The 27,576-nt window shown below is 40.4% G+C and overlaps 1 protein-coding gene across 5 annotated transcripts in view; it reads left to right on the top strand.

Annotated features, from left to right (window-relative positions):
- Positions 1 to 11,560: 11,560 nt before the first annotated feature.
- Positions 11,561 to 27,576, top strand: part of CALCR (calcitonin receptor) — a 149,931-nt gene continuing 133,915 nt past the window's right edge. For 2 of the 5 annotated variants that reach the window (XM_054060435.1, XM_054060439.1), the window contains exons 1-2: positions 11,562 to 11,669; positions 18,273 to 18,419. In XM_054060435.1, coding sequence (XP_053916410.1) covers positions 18,406 to 18,419 — 14 coding nt within the window. In that variant the 5' untranslated portion in view covers positions 11,562 to 11,669; positions 18,273 to 18,405. Of the gene's footprint in view, positions 11,670 to 12,152; positions 12,339 to 18,272; positions 18,420 to 27,576 lie in introns of those variants that run through there. The other 3 variants (XM_054060436.1, XM_054060438.1, XM_054060437.1) reach the window with 3 other exon arrangements.

The raw sequence follows: 27,576 nt of genomic DNA on the forward strand, positions 1-27,576 counted from the left end.
TCTCAGCTTCAGCATCATTATAAGCATTGATAGACAAAGGGTGAGGAAGCAACATGAAAAAGGGAGAGCAAACAAAGCTTACTTACATCCAGGATGTGCTCTTCCCATGCACAAAGCTTTAACTGAAATTCTTTTGGAACTCCCCAGAAAACTCAGCCTAAAGCATTGAGTGAATAAGTATTTGCCCGGCAAGGAAAGTTTCAGCACAAATATTTAAGGAAGTACAAAGGAGCTGGGATCTAAAAGCATGGTCTGGATACAGAGTGAGCTATTAGCTCTATCTATAAACCTTCTTAGATGCTGTTGATGTGAAGAAAAATTGCACTTTTACTTGTGAGAGTACTAATAAAATACAAAATTGGCTAAACTTGCTTTAAAAAATCTATCAGGTAACTTGACTCGCAGGAAGAATGTGCTAAAAGGATGCCAGCAGTATTGTTCAGAATTTGACCCTGCTGTTCAAGAAGGAATTTAGAAGTATAATAGCTGCCATTAAAGTGGAGAAAAAGAGGAAGAAAATAAGATTCAACAGAAGTGGGGAAAGGTTATACATAAGCAACGAATAACAATCCATAGCTAGAGATACAGCTATGAAAAGCAAGGAAAATACCCACAATGGATTCTTTATTCTTAGGCTGCTCTAATTTGAACAGTGTTTTTACAAGGATAGATAGTAGTAATAGAACAGAAATGGTATGTCCTATAACTGAAGCCAACAGGATGCTATAAAGAGAAACTAGCAGACAAGAAGTTAAGGCAAAATTCACCATGCAATCACTCCTCAAAGCTAATGTCCTATTGACAATTTCAGTGTGCACAGAGAATTTCTCTCCTTCCTAGTCCTACACCTGGGCTGAGGCAATCCGCAGTTTTGATACAGGATGGGGAATTATGTGATTGAGACCAGCCCTGCGGAGAAGGATTTTGGGCTGCTCCTTGATGAGAAGCTTGATATGAGCCAGCAATGTGCACTCAGCCCAGAAAACCAATCGTATCCTGGGCTGCATCAAAAGAAGCATAGCCAGCAGGTCAAGGGAAGAGATTCTGCCCCTCTATTCCACTCTTGTTGAATCCTCAACATAAGAAGGATATAGAACTGTTGGAACGTGTCCAGAGGAGGCCAGAAAGATGACCAGAGGGCTGGAGCACCTCCCACATGAGGTCAGGCCGAGAGTGTTGGGGTTGTTCAGCCTGGATAAGAGAAGGCTCCCGGGACACCTTATGGCGACCTTCCAGTACCTGAAAAGGGGGTACAAGAAAGCTGGGGAGGGGCTTTTTACAAATGCATGTAGTCAAAGGACAAGGAGGAATGGCTGTAAATTGGAGGGGGGAAGATTCAGATTAGACATTTGGAAGAAATTCTTCACAATGAGGGAAACATATTTCATACCACACACCACTTCATACTCTTGTAGGGCACTGTGATTATCAACACCATTAGAAAGAATGAAAATCACAAAGGCTTCAGTTTTCATTATGGTTTAATAAATAGGTAAAGAATATCAAACACACTTATTTTGGGTATTAAAACTTACTGAGTATCAGTTTCCAACTCAGCTTCTAAGGACCGGATCTTGTAAAGATATGCAGTGAGCCAGTTTCCATGCCACAACAAAATACACTAATCATCATCCAATACTGAAATCTGGACGAGTAAATCACTAGGAAAAATAATCTCTGATCCTGCAACCAGATACAAGTAAAGGGAGTTCAGTGATGTTACATTCAGATAGATGATGTCAACCTGCACGAAGGATTGAGATTTGCATTTGCACTGATATCCATTCACACCACATTCCAAATGTTGTCCTTGGAATTCACCCTCTTTAGAAAGACTGTATCGAAATGATAACTATTGAATTCATAGCTTGTGTTCAAACTCATACCAGAAATTTCAAGCACATCTCCTTCAAATTTTCTCCCGTGGTTTGTGGCGTCTTTTGAGTACCCAACTATCACATTTAGCTTGTGTTCACAGTGCAGTTGGTGAGATTTAACTGGGCAACAAATAGATCAACCATATTGCTAGTAAAAAGATCTGTTTGTGTGCATGTGTATGCCTGAGTGGTGTGGAGAGAGGTAAGAGTCCCTAGTACTCTTGTTGCCTGAATTTGAATGTTTTTCACACTCCTTTGTAAAATTGCAAGTTGAGTGATAGAAATCAGGCTAAGATTAATTTGAAAAGATGAACCTTGTTAAACCCATATGAAGTGAGGCACATCTCAGAACATAACAGTACTGAAAAACATGCCATATTTTTATTTTTAGTATGTGGCAGCAAAAAGTAACAGTTTAAAGAGTTTTCAGTTTAAAAAATGCATTAAAAACACATCACACAGGAAGTCATGGCAATAGATTTATTTTCCAATTGCAATTTATTGGCTGATACATTTGTTATTTATGTACAAATTTCAGAGTTTCCATTTACTGGTATCTGAAAAAAAAACTTGAACCTTTTTCAAATTTCTTCTACAGCCAAGGTCCAGAACTCAAATAGAAAAGATGTTGTAGGCCAAGGCTGAAATGCACTGGCAGCCTTCTGATTGAAAACTTGCAATACTCTTGCTTCTCAATATACGGCAATAGCTAAAATAACTGTTTTGGACTTACAAAGGTGACAGCTCCTGCATGTCCTTCATTTCCAATTTTTGTCCCCCTTTAAAATAAGAATGTGTTCAAAAACAGAACACTGAGAAGTATTTTAGACATGACTACTTGCAAAGACTTCATGATGATAAGAAGTACTAAGGGCAGGGCTGTGCCTCAAGGCCATGAAATATATCTAGGATGAAAACAGAAAAAGTGCCAGAGAAAATGAGTTTCCTCTGGGAGATTTTATTACATTTTAATGTGTGGAAGCTCTATAGCCATACACCTCTCTGCACCATGTCTCTATATCTTTTAATTGGCTGAAGAAGGACTAGCCTCACAGGGCTTTTTCAGAAATACAGGACTGATATAGGAGCTCTGTGTGTGATTTATGTTATGTATCAGGAGAAAATGAGATGCAATTAAGGTAAACTCAGAGTCACAAATAGGACTGTCATACCAAGTGAATCATTAGGTACACATGAAGGTGGCCAAGACTTTCACGCTCAGACTTTCACTTCAGACTTGTGTTCTGTCATTTGCAGCTGTCTCTGAGGATCAGACCTTTAGCGACTACATTTAGTTTCTGTTAAAAGTTTGGCTGGTGAGATATAAATGTGCACCTATTACAGGAAAACAGTGTCTGGAAAAAGTCTGTACTTGCGCTTGTGTGCATATGAAAAGAAAAATGAAAGGAGAATAACACTGATAATAAGAAGACGACAATTAGTGACATGAATCTACATTTTAAGCACACATTTTACCTCTGTAGTACTTTCCCTTTTCCAGGCTTGTGTTTGTTCATAATGCATGCAATCTGCTACTTGTTCTGTCATCAGAACCTAAATTTAAGTTATTTGAGATGCAAACATTCTCATCCTACCATCTTTAATATGTGCTGTATATTTACAGACCTACTCATAATTATGCTCCACATTCCTTATGGAAAGTTTAGCTATGAAAGTAGTAGCAGATCTTCTCATGCTAATCAAACTCTCTAATCAGACTAACACGGGTTATAATTACAATACTAGATGAAATGCTGAAAATTAGTCCCTATTCCACAGTTTCCTTGCAGACTGCAGAGTCAAGAAGCAAAGACTACAAGGGAATACAGAAGTATCTGCTCAAAAGCATCTGAACTTTTGCCTCAGAATTATACAATCATTCAGGCCAGAAAAGACCTTTAAGATCATCAAGTCCAACCGTTAACCCAGCACTGCCAAATCCACCACTAAACCATGACCCTAAGCACAACATCTACACCTTTTTTAAATGCCTCCAGGGATGATGACTTAACTACTTCCCTGGGCAGCCCATTCCAATGCTTGACAACATTTTCCGCAAAGAAATTTTTCCTACTATCCAATTAAAACATCCCTTAGCACAACTTGAGGCCATTTCCACTTGTCCTACCACTTGTTACTTGGGAGAAAAGGCCAACAGCCACCCCACTACAACCTCCTTTCAGGTAGTCATCAAAAGCGACAAGGCTTCCCCTTAGCATCCTTCTCTCCAGTCTAAACAATCCCAGTTCCTTCATCTGCTCCTCATAATACTTGTGCTCCAGATCCTTCACTGGCTTCATTAACCTCCTTCAGATGTGCTCCAGCACTCAGCATTCTTGTAGTCACGGGCCCAAAACTGAACACAGTATTCGAGGTGTGGTCTCACTAGTGCTGAGTACAGGGAGACAATCGCTTCCCACATCCTGCTGGCCACACTATTTCATACAAGCCAGGATGCTGGTGTCCTTCCTGGTCAGCTAGACACACTGCCAGCTCATATTCATCCAGCTGTTGACCAATACTTCCAGATCCTTTTCTGCCAGATGCCTTTCCAGCCACACTTCCTCGAGCCTGTAGAGTTGCATGGGGTGTTGTGCCCCAAGTGCAGGACTTTGCACTTGGCCTTGTTGAACCTCACACGGCTGGCCACAGCCCATTGATCCAGCTTGTTCAGATGTCTCTGTAAAGCCTTCCTGCCCTCAAGCAGATTAACACTGCCACCCATCTTGGTGTCATCTGCAAACTTACAGAGAGTACACTTGATCCCCTCATCTGGATCATTGATATAGATAGTAAACAAGACCAGCCCCAGTACTGAGCGCTGGGGAATACTGCCTGTTACTTGCAGCCAACTGGATTTAATTCCCCTCACCACAACCCTCTGCGCTCAATCAGCCAGCCAGTTTTTTACCCACTGAAGTGTACACCCATCCAAGCCATGCACAGCCAGGAGAATGCTGTGGGAAATAGTGTCAAAGGCTTTGCTAAAGTCTAGGTAGACAATATCCACAGCCCTTCCCTTATCCACTAAGCAGGTCACCTTGTCAGGTTAGTCAAGCAAGACCTGCCTTTCCTAAACCCATAATGTCTGTATCTGATCTCCATTGTCCTGTCTGTGCTGCATGGTGGCACTCAAGATAATGTGCTCTATAACTTTCGCCAGCACCGAGGTCAGGCTAACAGGCCTGTAGCTCCCCAGGTCCTCCTTATGGCGCTTCTAATGTGATGGGTATCACATTAGCTGACATCCAGTCAACTGGGACCTCCCAGGTTACCCAGAACATCTGATAAATGATGGAAAGGGAGATAGTGAGGACTTCTTCCAGCTCCTTCAGTATCCTTGAGTACGTTCTACCCAGCTCCATAGACTTGTGTATGTCTAAGTGGTGTAATAGGTCACTAAATATTTCCCTTGGTATAATGGGGGCTTCGTTCTGCTCCCCATCCCTATCTTTCAGCTCAGGGGGGCTGGGTAGCCAAAGAACTGGTGTTACTGTTAAAGACTGAGGCAAGGAAGACCTCTGCCTTTTCCTTATCCTTTGTCACTATGTTTTCCCCCTATATCCACTAAAGGATGAAGATTCTCTTTAGCCCTCCTTTTGCTGCTAACATATTTATAGGAACAATTTTTTTACTGTCTTTTACGGCAGTAGACAGATTAAGTTCTAGTTGGGCTTTGGCCCTTCTAATTTTCTCCCTGCATAACCTCACAACTTCCTTGTATTCACCCTGAGTTGCTTGCATCTTCAGGTCTCTTCAGTCTTCAACTCATCTGCACTGGTAAAAAAGGTGGTTACCAATTTGAAATTAATTCTGCCAATTTCATCTTTACCTAAAGAACTAAAAAAAAATCTATTAGGTTTCTTCTCTATTGTGTCTTTGTGATATTGATAATCAGCCATAAAGGCAGCTGAAACATTTCCCAGCTTTTCTATACTATATGATATTATGGCAAACTATGTATAAGGCATCTCCCTTCACATTGCTCAAGTATATGCATGCATATATAGTCCTAAGACTCCAGTAGGCACTTTGTTTATCAGAGACAGTAGTGTTGCTCCTTAAACATTACGATTAAAGTCTCCATCCTGCAAATATCTATGTACCTGAGGAATTCTACGTCGGTCACCTCTGTTGCTGTGGAAGAACTTTTATACCCAACATAAGAAGATTCCTATACACCACTTGCTTTGAGGGTCGGGACTTCATTTTAGACATGTCAAACTGACAAATAAATGATGATAATGAAAAGATTAAGAGTACACTTACTGTCAAGAGCTGGTGTTTAGTCAGTTACATGTCCATTACAGTTATATTTTCCAGGTGACTTCTGACTTTCTGACTTTTTAAAACAACCTGGTAGTCAGACCTATAGACATAATAAAAATTTCTGTCTAGCAGAATAAAGATTTGAGGGAAGATTCACCTTTGTTCACAGAACAAATATGAGCACATAGCACCGCTTTAGTTTTACTTAAAACATATTTTGAGGGGATAAGTAAAGCCTGAATGATACACAGGCCCTGGGCCATTCCCACAAAGCTATGAAATTTTATCTGTAAAAAGTACATATCGAGACTTAATTCAGACATTCTTGCATTGCCTGTAATGCCAAATAATGTGAAATTTCTCACATTAAAAATAAACTAGTGAATCAACTAATGTAAAGGTTATGTTGATGGGACCTTACAAGTATGTTTGATTTATTAAATATGCCTGCTGGTGATTTGTTGTAGAAATTTCATAGGGCTTTTGGAAGTTTCCAGAGAAGATTTGTATAATCTGAAATATTTTATGATTTATATACTGTACATACACCAAAGAAGACATTTCTAGCAGCTGTCAGTGCATTTAATTCTCCTGAAAAGCTCTTATTTTCTTCCTATATAGTAACATAGAGCTTTGCACTGGCTTAGAGAGGCCCAGGGTACCAGCTTCTGAGTGAAGCTGGAAAATGTCTGCTGATTTTGATGGAATCAGGTGCTCACTCTTTGGAAACGTTCCTGTTTCCTAGATTTTCATTATCCTGTTTGCTTTCCTTTTCTTTCCTCTGTACAGAGCAAGCAAAACCCACTGTGTTTCTGCACCCAATATGTATAATTACTGAGTTCTCTTCTAGCAAAAGCACATATTGCTAATCTCTAAATTAAAAGTCCCTTCTATATAGAAAACTGAATGCAGTATAAACACTAATAACTGAAATGTCTACGTTATAGACTATTCATTTTTCCTTGTTCTTTGAAAACATTAATACAATGAATGATACTGTATTTTAATTTCACAATTTTTGCTTTTGTGTTTCCTAATTACTGATCATAGCGTTTTTTTAAGAAAAGTTTTTTTTAAAAAAACTTTCCCCTCTAGAGGCTTATGTCTCTTTTTTCTCTCATTCCAAAATGTTTTGGAGATCCTATAACAATGTTCTGAGATGTAAATTGATGAATCAATAGTTGGATAGATTAAATAACATAAATGAAAACTAGAAATTCAAGCAAGAAGGCAGATATAATGTAATTAATGTCCTATTGTACATTAATAAACTGCTTGAAATTATTGTGCATAAAGCAACTAATTGAAATAAATATATTGTGACATTAAGACAACTTCTATACCATTCTAATGAGATGTTTGATGTTGGAGAAACCCAAAACTCTTGATTTTCAGGTTTCTAAAAACAAAGCTAACATAAAATGAAACATAATCCATCAATTGATCCATTAATATTGAAAAAGACTGTCTTAGAAAAACAGTTACTTCTTCGATGACCTGATGGCTTCTGGGATTTGAAATAAAACACACACAAAATTCCCACCACTGAGTTTTCTGTGACCCAGACAGGGTGTCCTCCTGACACTTCCACCAGGCTGTTTCCCAATCATGCTATTTCTTCTCTCAGAATATTTCTAAAAATAAAAACTTTTGTGTATGTAGACCTTTAGAGTTATCCAGATATACATTCTTCTCCACTTCACTCTCGTCCTTTATTTAAACTTTGTCTTTGGCTGTCTCTAATACGTATTAATTCTAGCACATCTCCAGAAATGCTGTTCCTGAAACCTTCTTTCTCCATCCTTCTTAAATTACTTGGGAGAGTTAGAGTTTCAAGTTGGATGTGGTTCTACAGAGTCTACAATGGCAGCTGAAATAACATTTACATTGTAGCTTACTCAGAATGGATCATTACTCCAGTACAGCGGCCTTACCCAAGCACAGTGGTTCTTGTACTCCAAGAGAGGACACTTGGGTCAACACCCAACTGCAGGACATATGAGACTTTTGCAGTAATTTGCCCTGTGAGTAGTTGCTTCGCCTTTTAGAGTTTCAAATACAGGTAAGACCAATTATTGTTATTGTCTCTGTATTTGCCAAGATAAGGAAAAAATGAGGAAATATAACTTTAAAGATATCTTATACTGTGTTATGCAGTAGCAATTTTTATGCCATGCTATCCCACTAGAACTAAGGGTGTAAACAGTGCAGTATATCAGAGCCTGAGATTCCCGAATATCTCACGTTGTGCCTCATTTTGAATATGTCTGTCCTGCCTTTCTGGTTTTATGCCTCTGCATTAATCAAATGTACTCGCACATCTTCCTGTAACAACTTTCCTAATTTACCTTTGTCTCCTATGGCACAGCACTATTCTGCTCTCCAACAATCTTAGTCGAAGTTGTTCACACGCCTTCCAGCCACTTGAGAATTTCTATACTTCTAATGTTGCCTTTCATGTTTAGAATGGACTTCTTCAACGGAAGTAGCTTCATAAAGCTGTTTACTCATCATTTTTCAAACCTCCAATTCCAGAATGAGCTCTTCTTCTGAAAATTAAAAGACATTATCTCGTTAGGGATGCATAGCCTCAACAGCAACCATACCCATTCCACGAGTTTCCATGAGTTTCCTTCTCACAGAACTACCATGTTTACAGGCGCACAGGGTTAGGAAGCCTGCATTATTGCTCAATGTGTTGTAACTACTCTCAGAATTTTCAATCAAGTCACTTCTAGGAGTGCAAAGTCATGATTACAAAGCTGTATGCAAAAGGATTAAATGTTCCCATGAAAGTCTTAGTAGGGCTAATCTAACTGATGGCAAATTCCCATTCTTTTCACCCTGAACTGGATTAGGTTGAATTTATTACCATTTTTTTTAAATGTTACCTTTCACTACTTCCATTTTGTGGTCCAAATCAAGAATGTAGCCCTTACTCAAATGCATTATTTATAATCTGTTTATCAAAGGGTGCCTACATAATCTTCTGGTGACTGCTTCAAACAAAATAAATGTGAATAAATCCTTATCTGAAGATATTGTGGTCCAGTTAGTCCCCAAAGGATGCATCATGCCATACAGGACACGTAGCAAAGATGCACAAACTATGACAGGAAATAGTTCACCTCCAAAGAGCTTGCAATGCAGGCATCTGCAAAAGATTATGGAAATATTGCTGCCCAACTCATGGAAAGTTTAAAGATCCAGCTGGGAACCTGGGTTTTTATTTTAAATTCTGCAGCTGAGAAACAAAATTAGGACACTGCTTGTTTCGCAAGTGGCACCCTTATTCGTAGTACTCGTAAAGGTAGACAAAACATATTTAGGAAAATACAGATCGTGTAAATGAGACAAACTACAGAAATGCACAACTTTTCATACTATATGGAAAAAATGTTTTCCTTCATAACAGAATGAAATCACTGAAATCTTGGAGCTAGGTTTTGACTTTTACTTTTCACACATGAAGTAACACTATAATCTCACAACACAAAACAGTAGCTCAGTCACCTCTTTTGTGCAGAAGTCAGAGTGCTGCAATAACTCCTGAGCACAAGCAGAAATAAAACCGCCAAGGTACAGTTAATAATAATTTTCCAGTGGTTATTACGGGCCTGATCAGCATTTCACACACAGGCCAAACAGGAATTACTCATGCTTGCAGTCCCATGGGGCACAATGAAATTGGTTATAGCAGAACAATTCAGAAGGTGTTGCTTCTGTGCACAAGGTAATGGTTAACAAAATGGGAGTTTGTTAAAAAAACACCCAAACCTTAGAAAAGCTATTTCCAGATTATGGTATGACAGATTCATACTTCAGCAGATGAACACTACTCAGTAAGAAAACAGAGCAACATAAAATCTGTTTTGAAATAAGTATTAAAATGGTCACTGAAAATGCGATGCTTTTCAATCATGGAATGAAAAGCATAAGCCAGACAGCTCGCAAAAACCCTAAATGGGTGGACTACGGAAGAAACCACTAGTAAACATACTATCACCTACCTTCACATAGTTCAGCTGTTTTCTGTATCTTTTAAAGCAATCTGTACTTATTTGTTGACCTACTCACTCATCCCCCTACCCCTCACCCCCAAACCTATGGAAAAGGAAATATTTCAGGCTATCAGATATCAGAAAAGCTTTCTATTTTTCCTCATTGAACTTACTGCTGCAATGATGGAATGGGGGATTCTCCTACTCTCCTTAGGCTTCAGCTTAGGGCTTTGCTTCTCAGCAGTTCTTCCACAAACATCTCAAGCACTCAGAACCATGATTCATCCAAGCCCACCTGAGGGCAGCTGGAATATGAGAGGGACACGACTGCGGCTGGTCCGTAGGTGTGCTGCTCCATGGCTCCAGACCTAACGCAGCTAATGAAAACCTCCCCTAACTTTGCTGTTCCTGCCAGAGAAATCTGTGAACAGTGAAACAATTGTGGCACTGTGGGAGCTCATAAAAGCAGCTCCCACCGATTCTCCTTTCTGTCTCCACAAGAGTAAAGGGTGAAACCTGCAGTCAAAGTTTAAGTCTTAAAAGGATGATTATTTACATCGGTATTCCTTGAGCGTTTGATCTTTTATTGTAAGTTTCGCCCTGCCCACTGCCCCTCCACCCCAATACATCCTAGGGAAGACAAATTTCTTTGATGATCTAGAGGCACTCTTAAAAGCGGCAAAAGTTTCTTTTCCTTCGAAACTGCTGTGTGCCTTGGAAATTGCCCGGCCCAGTGCCTGCTTCTCAGCACTAAGCTCTCTTGTTCCCATCCCTCCCTCTTCAGCATGTCCCGAGCTACGTGGAAGCAGGCAGAAAGGCAGTCGACTGGGCTCACATACAGGTTTCTAGTAGAAGGGCAAGGTGTAAAATTTGACTATAGTCTGCAAGAGAAAGCGGTAGGCGGAAGAAAAATCTCTTGGGAACCACTTCCGTAGGCGCTAACTTTCCATTCAGAAGTAAGCCAGACGACTTAAAACCCGGTATCAAAGTTCCTTTTCTTTGACGGCAAAAACATCCCTTGCGCAGACATACGAAAGCAGCAAGCTATACTTAGCCGGGTGGTGGTTCATTTTTAGCAAGTCCTTTTGCCTCCTGACTCCATCTGCTGGGAAGACACCTTCCTACCTGCTGTCGGCGCTGCCAGGGGCGCAGAGGTGAAGCACCGCGCCTTCGCTCCCTCTCCCAGCCGTACTGGGGCTTTCTAGATAGTTAAATATCGGGCAGCTTGGAGCGGTCGCGGCAGAGAAGTCTTCCCCTGCAGTACTTCAGGCATCATCACTTGGCGCTCTCCTGCAAGGTGGGGAGCGCTGCTCGGTGGCCTTTGGATGCCCGCTGTAGCGAGGGGCTGCTCTTCCGAGCAGACCAGAGGCGCTCACAACAGGTTCTTCCTTGGCCCCTCCTTTTTGTTTGAAACGCTTACATAACTTCTGGAGCAGAAACGGGAATTTAGATGCTTTTGCCGTCTGGTGAGTGCTGCGGACATCCCTTGTTGGTGGGTTCTCCACGGCTCGGTGGACCACAGGTAAACGGGTGGCGCAAGTTGGGGGAGCCGCGGAGGAGCCGGGGGGATGCGGGGCTGCAGCTGCGCACAGGTGCCCGAGCGGCGGAGGTTCGCCCCCCGCCCCACCGGTGTTCCCGTTCCCAAAGCTACCCGGAACGGTTCCGAAACGCCGGCTCGGGGCAGAGCAACTTCTCCGAGAGGAGGAGGGCGGCGGCGGTTCCGCGTGAGGACCGCGAGGAGATGCATCCTCGCGGCGGTTCGGGGACGCACCGGAGGGGAAAGGGGTCTCCTCGCCGCGGGCAGAACGGGGGGATGCCGCGGGCAGAACGGGGGTATGCTGCGGGCTCCCCACTCGCCTCGCCGCCCCCTCCCCGCAGCCGGGAGCCGCGGGGAGGCGGTGGCGGGGGAGGCGCCGCCGCCGGGCGCTCGCTGTCCGCCCCGCAGCGCGGAGCCCGGAGGGGGAGCAAGGGGTGGGCGCGTGGCAGGCGACAAGAGGAGGATGCTCGCCGAGGCACAGCCCCGCCGGAGGGGCTCGGCTCTCGGCGGTGCCTCTCCGAGCGCCGGTGAAGTGCTCGGCTCGCCCGCCCCCTCCAGGACGCGCGTTGGCACCGGGCGGGGTTCGGGGAGCGGGCGCCTCGGCGCCCGGTGCGGGGTGGCCCGAGGTGACGGGAGGACGGGAGCGCTGCCACCGTAAGTCCCGGCAACTTCTCTGCCCGCTCGTCCCCACCCGCCGCAGGAGGCAGAACCCGCCTGGCATCGCAGCCTAAGATAGAGGGGGGGCAGAAGGGGGAAGGTGCAGGAGCTGCGACCCGCGGCAGCGGCGGGTGGCGGGTGCCCGCAGCCTCGGGAGCGGCGCATCCCGGGGGCTCCGCTGCCAGCGGACGGGCGCCGCGGTGGGGATTGGAGAGTTGCCGTTCTCCATCCTGCGAGTGCAAGGCGTTTAAATGACACCCAAGACATTAGTCCGTGCTCCTCATGCATGTAGATATTATTTGCATGTTATTTTTCATCTGCTGCGCCGATATCTGTACTTCCTTTGTCATCTGACACTGCAAATGTAAAAACAACATTAGTAGCTTTCGGAATATTGCCGCTGATGACGGTAGGTTGATGTATGAGGCTGTTTACTGGATGTGGCCAAGTACAATATAAATGCCTGCCAATTTTGTCTTTAAATTGCTGTATTGATTTCATTCTTGCAGGCTTTTTGACGAGGTTAATGTAGTTGAAAATTTGTAAAGAAAAGAGAAAAAACTTCTGGTTTATTTTAGCTACAGAATGTCAATCGTAATCGAAATGATGAATGAAAAAAAATCATTCATAAAAAGAGCAAATGGAAAGATGTGTATCCCAAGACCTCTTAAAGTCAATATTGTGAATAGCTAACAGATGCCCCCGTGCCATGCTTTAGGTACGCTGGCTACCTGAACTTCTTAAGGGCAATGCAGCTTGTGATATTCTTCCCAAGTCTGTCCACTTCCCCACTTACAGAAGAGTTCAGTAGCCTGGCTAAAGGATGTTTAGAATGAGTTAATCAAGCTGTCACATTAAAACGCCTTTGTGGCACCAAATGAAATAAAGCTCTTGCTTCTGCTTCTCTTCCCCTCCAGTGTCGGTAGGGTGGTATTCAGGTGGAGAGCCCTCGTATTTTGTCAGTGGAAGGGCCCCTATGCTACTCTAGAGCTGAATGTATCAGGGCTGACCAGGATGACATTTCTGTGCTACTAACAGCTCAAACTGCAGGTGGTGTCAAGCTGAAGAGGGAATTTAATTCACCACTCAGAATCCTAAGAATAACTGTCAAGTAGGTAAATTAAATATAGTAGAGCTAATATTTCCTTTTAATTTCTTCAGACATCTGACAACCTTTACCAGTAGGTAACCTTTGCTAAGTTACCTCTCTAATGCTTACTGTAGCTATCATAGTCTGACTGACAGGAAATTATTCTGAATTAACTAAACCATTGTGTTTCAGTACCTAGCAGTATGTAGTAAAGCATGTAGACTTTGTATTCTTAGGTAAATGCTGGCCCTGTTGACATCGGTGGCAAAATCCCAATTAACCCCTCTACAGAGCAGGCTTCACTGTAGGTCTTAATTATCATTTATAGTAAATGCCAGTCAACTGTGGTTAGAAATGCAAGTGACACTGTTTAAATTTGGCTAGTGATGGCATTTCTAACAGCTCACCATAGCACTGCTTTGGAATCATGGGTAAGAGCCACACAGGTCTTAATATTTTTAAATAATCTCTCTATGTAATAAACTGGTTTGTGCTTTCAAGAAGAGCAGGCAGTTCTGGTAACCTGATACTCTTAAAATGGGCTATTTAATCAGAATAGATCATAAACAAGTCAGATTGCAGTTTGTGTATGTACTGTATACAGAGATATTAGACAGTATTGCAGGGCATGTTGTCAGATTATGTTGCTTATGGCAGAGAACTTCACAAATAGACTGCTAAAGATTTGACTTCCTATGAAAATGTCAGCAAACAATTAAACTATATTCTAGTTTAGTTCTCTGCATTTCATAAGCTTTAAAGGGAAATGAAGCAACAGAAGCATCTTTTCTAAAAACCCTGCTGAAATATTACTGAATAGTATATTCACAAAAATTAGCTTAATAAACTGACCGAGTCCGGTTTAGTTAACTTCTGCTTCTTCACATCTACAGTAGAATAGTTCTGAAAAGCATCTGAAACAGTTGAACATTTTCATTAAAGATGAAACCAATGTTCTGCAGAGTGCTTGCTGATTTTTTTTCCTTCTGACTCTCTTCCAGATCAAAGTAGAATGGAACAATGCTTAGAAGCCAGCCAGTTAGTATTCTCTGTTAATTTTAAGTCAATGTCTATGGACCCGTAAGAAGCTAAATGGGCACTTGCAAGTACTGCTATATATTATAATATTGACAAGAACAACATAAATGCCAATGATTTCCACAAATTTTGTGTAAGTGAAAGTGCAAGAAGAAAGAGCATATCATAACACAGAGTTCCTGACAATCACTTTATAGAAAAAAAGACTCTTCTATATCTGTTTTTAAAATTATGCATGCAGATACAGTTAGGGGGAAACTAAGCAACTTAATAATTGAGCTACTCTTGACTGGAAGTTGTGCAAGCACGCACCATGAAATTCACTTCTGAAAATGGTTCTAGGAGCTAGTAAGCTCAGTTTTATTTCTGATAATTGATGTTCGGGTTGTAACTGTTGCTATTGAAGTCAATATTGAAACTCAAATTAATGCTAACACAGATCATACCTGCACCTTTCAGGGTCAATCCCGTTATATGCTGAGCACTTTCAGCCACTGTTTGTGTTAGAGTGGCACCCAGTAAGGTCCTGGCCTAGAATTACAAGCACAGAGTAAATTCACTCTCTTGAAGAATTTGTTATGTAAATACTCAAGAAAGACAGAGACATCTTGCTGAAGTCCATATAGTAGACCAATAGATGATCTAGGTGTGAAACATGAGCACTTCATACTTAACAAGAGTACACTGAGCACCTTTTAACAGTACTGAATGTTAATTGATTCTTTAATAAAGGTACCCAGAAATGAATAACCAGTACTTTAAGGTTGTTTGTTATTTCCCTCTGATCTTGTTTACTTAATCTTAATGTTTACTAGCATGCCAAAGAAATCACATAATTACATGTTCTTTGTTGTGTGCTATTTTTTGGTCTTATACCTGCTTTCTATTTGACGTTGGTTTTAGTCACTTCCCTGCTTTGGAATGTTTCAGCTGGAGACCTTTTTAAACAAGGTGGTATACACACATGTTTCAGGTGATCTGCTCAACAAACCAAGGACATGGTCCGGTGAACCATGTCTGTTCTGTTGGCTCCATGCTTTTTGATTAAGGATCCCCAGAGTGGAGAAGACCTGGAGGTGGTAGTTACCCTCTGGTAGTGAGCTCTATTTGACTGCTGTGCTGCTTTGTATGGATGTATACATAGACTTACCAGTAAACCAAGGAAGAACAAGAAATTTTAGTATTCATTCATAATGAGAAAGTGGAGTCATTGACCACGGTTGATAGGTAATAGCACTGGGAATGAGAGTAAATATGAAGCACATCAGAGGTATGTCACTCTGTGTTTTTCGCTGGTTCCCAAAATGACTTCTGAATTAGGATCATGTGGAAGACAGGCATACAATACTACTTTCAATAAGTTGCATACTGAAGTGCTTTAGTCCTGAAAGGCAGTTTACAGCAAGGATCAGCTTAACCTGTGCACCAGAGACCCAGGGAACCTGCAGGGAGGAGCTTTTCCTGGATCCAGGAGGAGATGGACTGATGATGTAGTGCTAGAGTTCTTGCCTTTACACACAGTACACAAAAGAAACTGAAAAATGCAGTTCATATAAATGCATCTGCTGCACCTTGACATGATTACAGTTCTCCTGGTTTTATTTTTTCACAGTAATCCCATGTGCTTCACTAAAGGTGACACTGAATGGCATCTATTTTAAAATAAACTTCTGGACCTTGTATTTTTTTTTTATTAATTACTTCAGTTATATTTAATAAAATACCTGGCACAGATTTGGCAGAATTGGCTGTTCACACTACACTTTTAGTAGTGTTTTTGGAAATAAGCATACATTTCAGTTTCACACATCACATTTCAGTGTTGTAGTTTCCCTTGACACTATTTAGCAAGTACTTGGTCCTATCCAGCTGTGTATATAAGGACCGTATAACTTGGTCTGTGGCTTTTGATGAATATTATTAACTATTAGCAAGAATTAGATAAATAATACATCTGATAAGTTTTGCAGTAGTTTTTAATCCATGGTTTCACTATATTTTATTCATGGTAGCTCTAGCAGTATGTACTTTAAAGGAGTAGAAAGGTACGATGTAAGTTTGTTGGTGGCTTTGACATGTTAGCTTTAGTTTGTGATGCATTCATTAGCTTGAGGTGAAGCACAGGTTAGAAAATTGCTATTACACAAAAGCAGGTGTTTGAAATCAGTTTTCTTCCTGGAAGTGCTACAAAGTGCTGAACTATCCCTTCATAATTAGAAAAGCAGATTTTTATTCTGTTGGTTTGTCCTAGAAACTGGATGCTTCTGCAGGCAACGTCAAGTGAGTTCATAGACATATTTGGAGGTTGCTTGAGTCCAGATGAATTGTTTCTTGTCTTCAGAATTGTCTTCTCAGAACTGAGCTAACAGTTAAAAATATCTCTTTTAAATATGTGAAATGCTGTGGAAAACAGAGTTCCTAGTAAAAAGATGTTGAGGCACAATGGTTAATATTGTGCTGACTATACTTTTAAAAGAAAAAGAAACTGAACTTCTATGTTACTTTTTTATTAGTGAGTGGAATGAGATTCTACATTTGGCACAGTGTCCCCTCTGAATTCTGTAAACTGAATGTTCTGTGTGTGGTTTTATATGGTGAAATATTTACTTATTTTCAGTGCTTGCATAACAAAATTGCAGCAATCCATGGCACTGTTTAGAGCCTGATGCAAAAGTGAGAAAGCTAATCAAAGACTGAATAAATTCATAGAGTGAATTAGCCACTTCTGCTCTCGGGCAGCACTGAGGCATGCTCTAACACAAGAAAGCTCATATGACTGTAGCCTTACAGCTGTGATGCATGCAGATGGATGACTCCATTCCTGTTAGTTTTGATTTCCCTCCAGCTGATATCAGTAACGAGTGTTAGCTGCTTAGAAAAATCACAGATAACTCTCCAGTTATATGTCATTGATATTGTTTGTATCTGGATATTCCCTGTAGATTGTGTGTGCCAGAGTGGTTTTCTGTAGCAAATGAAGTTGTCTTGATTTAAGTGATCTGTGAAGAAGTAACATGAACGTCACAAGTGATTTTTTTTTCCCTTTTAAATTTACCCCTGTTGCAATGCAGTATCAAACTGGTGATGCTCTATACTGCCTTCAGCATAGAATCTGTTTGTGTCTCACTTCTGTTGCACAAGCTACATGCTTTTGTGCAGAGCTATCACCATGTGATTTGCTCCAACTGACTTTCTTGTTTGTCTCCATTCATATAGTCTCAGTTACCTGTAGCGTTAGTTAGCAGCTTGTATTTGTAGTCTTAGTTACCTGTAGCTGTGCAGCTGCTTCATAACTAGCCCCTTCTCATACATTCTGCACTGTTTTCATTGTTGAAACATGATGGTGTAATTTGCTGTATATGAGCTAACAAGCAGATGGTAAGCATCTTTGCATGGACAAGTATGATTCCTCACCGAAGAGGAATAAATACTGTTCGATTAAGTTATAGCTCTTTATATGTTAGGAGCTGTCTTCTCTCATCTGTTGGACTACAACGAAAAACAAAAGGTATTTGATAGTCTTTAGATTTTCATGACAGTCCCTCTCCAAACTATCCTAGCAGCCTGAAACACCTTGTGGGTGCGAGCATTTCATACTCTTAAGCAATACTTTGTGCTCTCTCTTCCAGCCTTAAATATTGAAGGACAGGAGAGAGAGGGTGCTTACACTGTCGCTACTTTGATTGCTTAGAGAAGCTTTTTTTTTCCTTGACTTTGTTAGAGAAAGATATCTAAGATTGCTGAGTTTCCTTATGTGACTGAAGTTTTAGCTCTCCTAATAGAACTCTTTCTGTTCTCACCAGTCAGTCCAGCTCCTAGTGGGTTCCTCATTTTTTTTCGTCTCCAAATCTGTACTCTCCAAGCAATACTGAAGGAGAATGGTGGGTTTGGTGCTATTATCATCAGCTATGCTGTTGCTGCTGGGATGGAAACACTATGAAGACTGAAAGGTATGGGATGCAGAAATTACATCAAATAACAAAAAAAAAATAGAGAATGAAAATTTTTCAGAAAAGGAACAACTTAGAAGAAAGAGGTGCTTTGAATGGTGTAAGTAGCCGAGCGTTTAGTGGTAGGAGTAGCCTTCTGAAAAGTTATGTTACAAAATGTCTCATTAACTAACAGACAGCAGTCATCCATTTACCTTTACTGTATCAGGGGAAATTTAATTTACATTCCAGGATTTACTTTTGTATATACAGTGTATTGAGAAGACAGACCACTGATACCGGTGTAGTTGATTATACAGGTGTTTGGGTGGATTATTGAGCCTTGGCGTTTTATATTGCAACTCTTCCAAGAACTCTATTTCTAACAAAGGAAAAGGGCAAACAGGTTTAGTGTAAGGCTGATTCAAAGGGTAGCGTAATCTGACCAGTTTGGAGCATCTTTGGTAAGTCTTTGGCTTTGCTTGATGCTGTTTAAGAACATCTGTACAGGAACTGGAAGAGTAACCCATAACAGCTGATAATGTACTCCAGACCCTGCAGAATTGTAGTGCCTGAAGTTTAGCAAATCCTTCAAGCCTTGGTCTTGAGAAAGACACGGTGATGGGGAACAAATTGGGTGTGAGGACACTTCCTTTAATTTTCTGGGGGCTGCTTACCCTACTACAGTCTGCTCGAGGGCTTGACTCATTTAAGTCAAGCTGTGTGCGTTACATTACAATATTTTCCTCTGTGTTCACGTGTTGCCAAGTACATTTTCGATTGAAGTAGGATCAAGTAATAAATAATAGTCATTGTTACCATATGTTCTCACAGATAAAGCAGATCCAGTATTTTCTGCTCTGCTGGATTTTACCATATCTTTTGGTTTTATTGTCTCATGGTATTTGACAATATATGCTTTCTAAAGAGAAGACTAATTTCAGCACTGAAAATCAAACATGTACGTTTGGATTTATAGGTGTTTAAATGCCAGCTGACTATTGGCAATCACACCTGCAGTGTTCTGAAGGAAAAGTGTTCACCCCATGAATTGTCTAATGTAATCAGAGCTCATCACTGGAAAAACCTGTAGATCGTCACCACATAACTGTATCACTTCTTCTCTTTCAACTACCATCCAAAATAATTCACGTCTGAGATCTACATGCAAACTAAAAATCCAAGCCCACTCCAACATTTTGGCATAGCTGTAGCTGTTTGAGTTGTCTGTGCAGTGATAGAAAGGACACAACTTTTTGTATTTAAACTACCCATGGTGAAAAACACAGCAGCCTCTCCTTTAATAAGAGGAAAAAAGGGGGCTTAATGGCCTGTAGAGCATGAGAATTTAGTACGGTTAAGCAGGAAGGAGATATGTATGCACTCTACACAGAAAAGACCTTGTGGAACCTTAACTATTAACAGGAATTATCTTTATACCCTCACAAGATATTGGGACAATGTTTTATTAGTATCAAATCCTCTATTTATGTAAATATCTTGCAGCATATGCTCAGTATATTATTTACTATAATATAGATTATCAAATATGTTACAAGCGTGCCACATACCACATCAAAGAGGTTTCTTGAAGTGATGAATTGTGGTTTTCAACCCATACATAATACCACATGGAGAAATCACACAATTTTAACATTTAAAGGTAGTTACTTATGCCAATTACTTCAGTGTAGAATTTTATAAAATGATTTTAAGAACTAATTTTACTGTTGAAAATGTTCCATTTTTTCAATGAAAATAGAAACATATTAATGAATTGAATGATTTTTTTAATCAAATCTATATCTTACTATCAGTAAATTTAACAGATTTAGTTGATGGAGTTGGGTTTTCTGGATGGCAGGCACAGAAGGAGAAGGATTCTCTCATTCTCTCTCATGTTCTTCTTTACAGACAGATGAAAACATATGTAGATGTTTGTAAGGGAAAACTTCTGAAGCTAACAGAAGAAATGTGGATGGACTGTTGTAGTGACTTGAGATATATGGTTTCAGAGAGACGAATTCTTTGTTCAGGGAGGAACTCTTTGGAAAATTGAGGATCTACTGAGTCCTTTGGTGTGAGTGAACCAGCTAGCTGTAACTGATGATAAAGACTGTTTTTGTAGAGGAGAGTGGGGTGCTGGAAACTTCTAATACGATGGTGTAAAGAAAAAATAACAATATGTATGTTAATGGAGGACATTTGCACATCCTAAAATACCACTGGAATGGCTGGAGTGTTAGAGACACAGAGCAGATGAGAGGACACCTCAGTAATTCTCATGACATGTAGATGATAAAATTTGGGAGGTTAGCAGTCACTTGTAGGCACAATCCCTGAGAGAAGCATCAAGTAGAATATGCATAAGAAGAGAAGCATACTGCAGAGGCACAAACCCAGCAAATTGCCAGTGAGTTTGGAAGTATCATACAATGAAAAATGAAAGCCAGGTGTTTGAGAAGATGTAAAATACTGCAAAGAAAGCTGACGAGATCAAAGCCGTCAATATGTGCAGCTAAAGAATGTCTTTGGGGAAAGTAGCCAGCAGCAATGTTGCTCGTAAAAGAAGATCTATAGTGGTAAGACATGCAACTTTTAAAACAAATCCAGAAGAGATAACCATAGTAATGCGCATCAATACAGGGGTACAGTTTTGCAGACTGACTACAGGAAAAATTGAACCTGTGGCACAAAACATAAAAAGGCTAGTAGGATACGAGAACATTTATTCTGTGTAGATTAAAGTCCAAGGATACAAGTAAGCATCCAGATATCTATAATAGACACTCCTGCAGGATTAATTCTGGATGTAAAGTCTAGCTATTTATTACATTTGATTAAAAAATTAAGAGCAGTGAAAATGTATGTAGCCTGACAGGACTCTGTAATAGTAAATTTCCATGTGTGTTTGAAGACAGAGCATGTCAACTGCTTGCTGCAAAATCTATCTATAAGAAAGTACCAGAAGTGCACACTGCACTGTAGTAACTATTATTTCCACTCTAAGCCCCTTAGCAATAAAGACATTAATTAGAAAAGTGAAGAAGCCATGGGAAAGGGTACTCTTGATCATGGCAGTAGAGAAGAAAAATGATAGGGTATTCCATGTATGCATAGATATTAAGTATCTTTAAGGCAATGAATCAGGAACAAATTGACTCAAGAACAATCATGCAATGATACAGGAGCAGAACAACCCACTCATGTTAAATGACATAATTTCCAAGCCTCTCTAACAAGCATAGTCATTATGCTAGATGCAAAATTTGGTACGGTAAAGTCAGATAGGACAAGGAGGGCAGCTAATTAATGCCTTCAAACACGTTATCCAGAAGGCAGCATTTAAAAAGTGCCTGCTGATATATCATCTGTGCAGGATTGTCAGAGAAGAGACATCTTGACGTAGTGGAAAATCTTACCCTTTTACCAGAGTGACTGCCACTAAAAACCAATAGTGTTAATCACATGATACTGGGGACATTTCTAAATCACAGTTGGATCCAAATCATTAGCGAGCAGATGAACAAGAACACTTCAGCACTGGAACAGATTGCCCACAGAGGCAGTGAAATTTGCATCTTACAGAAATTAAAAACTAGCCTTAATGTCATCCTGTATAACCAGATACAACTTTGAAGTTAGCCCTGCTCTGAGCAGGGAGTTTACTGATTTTAATGCTGGTGAGTAGTTAAAACTCACCAGACTTATAGAAGGTGGCAATATGACAGCCAGTCTGTTAGCTTTCATGTTTAGTGCTAGCCCATGAAGAACTCTCGTTTTCTATGTGGATCATTTGCATTAGCTTGACACAAGAGGTGCACCTCTGTTCCTCATCATCTGCTTAATTTTAATATTTGTTGGGGTTTTTTAAAGTTGATTGTAAACATTGCAGGAGAATGAAGAAGTGCTAGATCATATGTTAGTTCCCGTAACTGAAAGTGCTGCCATCCTGTCATTGAGACTGAAGCGTGTCAGTAGTGAGTTTTTCTGTGATGGAAACTAATAGAAGGTGTGATCTCCTGTTCAAGTAGTTAGAATATGGGATACTGTAAAATATCAGTGATACTTACTTGTTTACCATGCTTAAGACGCTTCTAGTGTTACTCATAGGTTTTCATACTTGTAGTGTATACATAACATAGAGAGAGGAATATCATACTGGTATAATCCTACTCGATACATTGTCTGTCTCAGAGTCTGCTGAGTCCCAGAGCAATATGTTTATGTGTAGTTAACATGACAGAACCTCCAGTCAAATCTTATGCAGGGGGCAGTAAAAAAAAGAAAGAAAAGGATAGACTTTTGGAGAGAGTGGAAACCACTTCAGGTATTCACACATTAATTTGAGAGAGAGATCTAGTGGAAAACTGTCTTTACTTGTTTTCCTTCTTGTTTAACTTGTATACTGTTATTGCTGAGCAGTTTCCTCTCCTTCATTCTGTTTGACGTTTCAACAAGGTATTATCTGAAATCCCTGGGTATAATAAAAGCATGAGGATGAAAAGGGTGAGATGGTGGGCTTGTTGTTCTTAAAAGCTGGTGATTTAGTTGTTTTTTATTGTTTTATTAAAGCAGCATTTCCCAAACTATTTCCTACAGCATCCTTATCCTAAGTAAATGTAACCTTCAAGGAAACAGCAAGAAGCACTGACACGCAGATAGGAGGAATGTAGTACTTATCAAACTACTGTACAAGCTAACTTGTACCATGTGGCTTTCTCCGAGGGGAGAAAACCAAAATCTATCTACCACTTGGAAGTAGGTAGGATAAAGGATTTGTGCAGCTAAGAGATACACTCTTAAAGCATAATGTGTGTGCATAATGCAAATTCCAGTCACTCTGAAACAAGGTTCCTGTCTCATCTACTTACAGATCTTGTTTTGCTATCCTGTTTAGAGCCAGTCTAGGTGGCTAGTAATGAAAAATCCCCCTTTTTTGCATTTTTATTCCCATCATTTCTGCAGACTGGAATCAGAGCATCTGTCCTTTTTATGCCTGGAAGTAGAGTGGTAAAATGCAATAAAAATGCATGAAGCAAAATTAATTAATTAAGACTTGGCTGGTCTCAGGTGCTCCCAGCACTGAGCCTGTGTGTGGTGGCCTCAGAAACTGTAATCCAGGGAAGCTACATGCCAGCAACCCTGTCTGCTTTTTCTGGCCTGGCAGACACATGGAATAGGGGTATGCCTGTTGCAGCAGTGCTGCTCCAAACTGTGCTGGTTAGTTCTGGTCTGGAAGGGGCCAGAAGTGGTGTGCCAGTCCAATGAAGCTCTGAACACAAAAGACTGCATCGTTGCTCTCTGCTCGCTGCCTCAGGTTGCCTCAGTGTCAGTCTCAGACGCATCCAGATTTGCCCACTCTGTCCAGGGACGACTTTTCATGGGGACAACTCTAAGCCTAACTTTAATGAATCCCTGTGGACAGTTGTCTTCATGGAGAGTTGTCCCCATGGAGAGTTGTCACTTCCAACCACTGAGCAGACATGCTCTGAGATTTTTGTAATGTGATGATTGTTTCTTTTGACAGTCCTGGCATGAGAACTCTGAGCATGGTTTTAAAGAGTGGACTTGCTGACACGTGGGTTCTGGATGAAGACAAACTATTGTGCCGTGCTAACAGAACTGACGTGTTAAAAAAATAACGGAGTTCCCATGGAGTGGGCAATTACAAAAATGTGAGTAGGCTCATTGTGGTGTGGCTGAGAGGAAGAAACTGTTTACTGCTGGCTAAAAAGCATACCTGTGCTGCTACTACATCAGCTACTGCACCAAATACTTCTTTCAACTACATAAAGGAAAATACCTTTAGTAGGCATAATGGTGTTGGTTTTAAAACTATGCGAACCAACCGTCTGACCTGTTGTACACTGCACTATTATTGTATTAAAGCCTTAATTCTTACTTGAAAACAGTTGATTCATATGAAGTCCTCTTTGTACTGTCAATATAGTGAAGACTGATCATATTAAAAATGAGAATAAATTCTATTGCAAAGAATTATAGTCTGCTTATACAATTAATATCACTTTGCATTAATCTCTCAGTGAAAAGGAAGCTAGAGATTGTATAAATGTAATCAATGTTTGTTTCAAAGTCTTTTAAATCTGCCAGAATAGTATAATTGGTCACAAAAAGCAAAACCAATCATATAAACAGTATGTAGTGGCAGCACAATTAAGTAACAGGGGTGAGATAATGTCACAAAACTAGGAAATATAAATTCAAAGATGAAACCTCCTTTTTAACTTTTCTTTTAGACCACATATGAAGGAGACCCTAAAGCACAGTCTGATTTTCCCCTAAAGCATAATATTAATACCATTGTGTTTGCTTGTGCTATCTTCACATGTGTGTGCATATGTTGCATCTTTAATTGTTTTCTGTGAGAAGTCTGGACAGTGCCTGTTAGCCGAAGGGAGGAGAATGGAAATAACTGGTAAACAGATTGTTAAGATGCAACCTCCTCAGCAGGAATATAGGCACCAAAATGGGAAGAGTTAAGAGGAAAATACAAAGAATAAAAGTTCATGAAATGTAGCTATTGCTGCTGCTGCTATTACAGGAGGAAAAAAGGATGGATGGGAATGCTGGCAGAAAAGAGAGAAAAACACAGTGTTTTGGTAAACCCTTAGCTTAAGAAGCACAGAATTCTATTTTTCATTTGTTTGTTTTTCAATTATAGGGAGATTTCCCGCAAAGCAGGCTTTTTGAGTTTTCTCAGACCTACTTACTTACCTCTCCAGGTCTTTTACAGGAAGTTGATGAGATGCCCAGTAGGTGGCATCCCTTTAACACAGTGCTGGTATCTCTTCATATTTTTTTCTTTAAGCATTTTTCTGTGGAATTTAAATTGATTATCACAGAATTGGCACATGCAGAAGTTCAAGTACTTTAAACCTAACTCTCAAATTTGTAATTCCTAAGCTTTGATAAGATCTGTGTTTGGGAATCTAACTGGAAGAGAGGGATGTTTTCCCTCATTGGTTCAGAGTGAGTTTCTGAGGGAGTTTACACCAAGACACAGCATCACTGAAACCTACTGACACCAGTTCTGTTCTTTCTAACTTAAGGACTCGTTTTTAAAATCTCATGATTAGGACATCGTGTTTACATTTGAACCATTGACAATAGAGACTGTGACATCTCACTGACTGCATTTAATTTACCTCTATTACAGCTTGTTCATTTTTGAAATGTGTTCGTTTTTTTCTTCCTAAGAAATAATCCTGACAATAGTTGGAGAAATGGATGTTATTTCAAACCCATATCTGCTTATGTGTTTGCACATAATTCTAAATATGAATGTTGTCATTGGACTTAGTTTGAATAGGCACATCCTTCCTGTGGCAGTGGGTATCAATATCAGGTACCAGCTGTCCATTCAGTTAAACCTGTACCCTCTCTGAAAGCACACAGATAATTCACAGACTGACTACAGGTGGAAAACAAATGTGCTTAGCGTGTTTGGGAATGTGTAGTGTATCAGGATACTGAGCAGACAGGGAAGTCTCTGCTCGGCCTGAGAAAGCATTTCCGGACATCTGTTCTTCAAATTGAACAGCCACCTCCTGGTCTGCCTGCAGGTTCACCTTCCTTGGAGAGGAAAAGTGGCAGAACTCTGCTCCAGTTCATCGTTGTTGGAAACAATGCCAAAAAAATCATAGTCACTGTCTAGTAACACAGGATCTGAAATAAATATAGTTGGCAGCTGGACAAGTCTCACTAGCTCTGAAGCCCTCTGCACAGAATAGGATTGATGGATCTGCATCAAATGGAACATAGACTGATTTTTTGAAGCATTTTTCTCCAACTGACTGCTCTGAAGTTTGTGAATTACCATGGGCATAAAGATGCCATAGCGTCCTTTGGTGATCTGCAGTGGATCAAGCTGTGTCTCCAAGTCCTAGTACTGTAACAAGTCAATTATGCAATTAAGTTGCATCAGATTGTAAGGTCATTCCAAGAAGTAAAGTTTAAAGATGTGAGGTTGAGATACTGACCTATTTTAATTCCTTTATTGTTTAAGTGAATATTTAATCTTAATATTTATTTAATCCCAGTTTGAGTAAGGATGTTGTTTTAAAGGACATACAGCTCTTTCAATATTTGTCATGTGTGCTTGCTCACTGTTATGCTTCTCACATATAGAGCAGTCAAAAAAGTCTATGTCTACAACTTCTTCCATCCTTGTCTACTCTGCCTGGGGCTATTTGTCTTTACAGAGACAAAAGTGAAAAAAGATGGTGGATTACTGCTGGTAAATATTTCCAGGGCTAGGAAATTCCCCTTTACAGCAGGACTATGGGGAAATTTTCTCTGGTAGAAGTGACAAAAAGCAGTACCTATTAAATTAGCAGTACCTATTAAATTAATGTGTCTGAGAATTATAAGGATAATCTTCTAACCAACCTTGAACTGCAAGGTCATCTTCCTGCCTCTGTGGACAAGACCATGTCAGTTTACCTGCTGCCAACTGCAACTTTCCCGGGTTGTATCAGATTGAAATTCATATGATGGCTTCATGCCAATCTATAAAACTGCTGCTGTTGTACAGAAAAAGCTCGGAGGAGCTGTATTAATATGATCAGTGGAAAGACTCAAATAAACAAGATTTTCAGACTGGGATAGACCGATAGAATCTTCTAAAATCAGCAAGGTGCTGGAGGAAGAGTAAAATCCCTTCTCCCTTCAAGCTTACAGCAGGAGTGGAGTTTCAATATTTGAGACAGACGTTTGGAAGAGAGAGAGAGTAATGCAAAGAACACCCTGGAGCAGCGTTCTTTTACATGTCACAGCATACACCAGCACAGCAGACAGACCTATTTGTCTCAGCACCTGTTCACTGGTGCTCTGAAGCTCCTTTAATGACTCATCTTCATTGTTGATGTTAAAGCAGTAGGTGTCTGGTAACAAGGACTGCTTGTAATCATAACTCAAGGCCTGTAGCGATTGCTTAACAACTTGGCAGCCTAGTTAGTGCATCTGTCACAGGCTAATGTGCAAACATGGAGAGCTGTGCTGACTTAGGAACCCCCATGGATCCCCAGGGATGTTTCAAGTCTTTGCATTAGACTTTGCTCTTAGGTTTAGCAGAATCAAACACTGCCAGTATATACCTGAAGGAGGCCACGTAGGGAAGTTTTTCTTTCCAGTAAAAGGTACCCTTTACTGTGCT

This window comes from Cuculus canorus, chromosome 2 (assembly GCF_017976375.1).
Source record: "Cuculus canorus isolate bCucCan1 chromosome 2, bCucCan1.pri, whole genome shotgun sequence".
In the NCBI taxonomy this organism is placed as follows: Eukaryota; Metazoa; Chordata; class Aves; order Cuculiformes; family Cuculidae; genus Cuculus; species Cuculus canorus.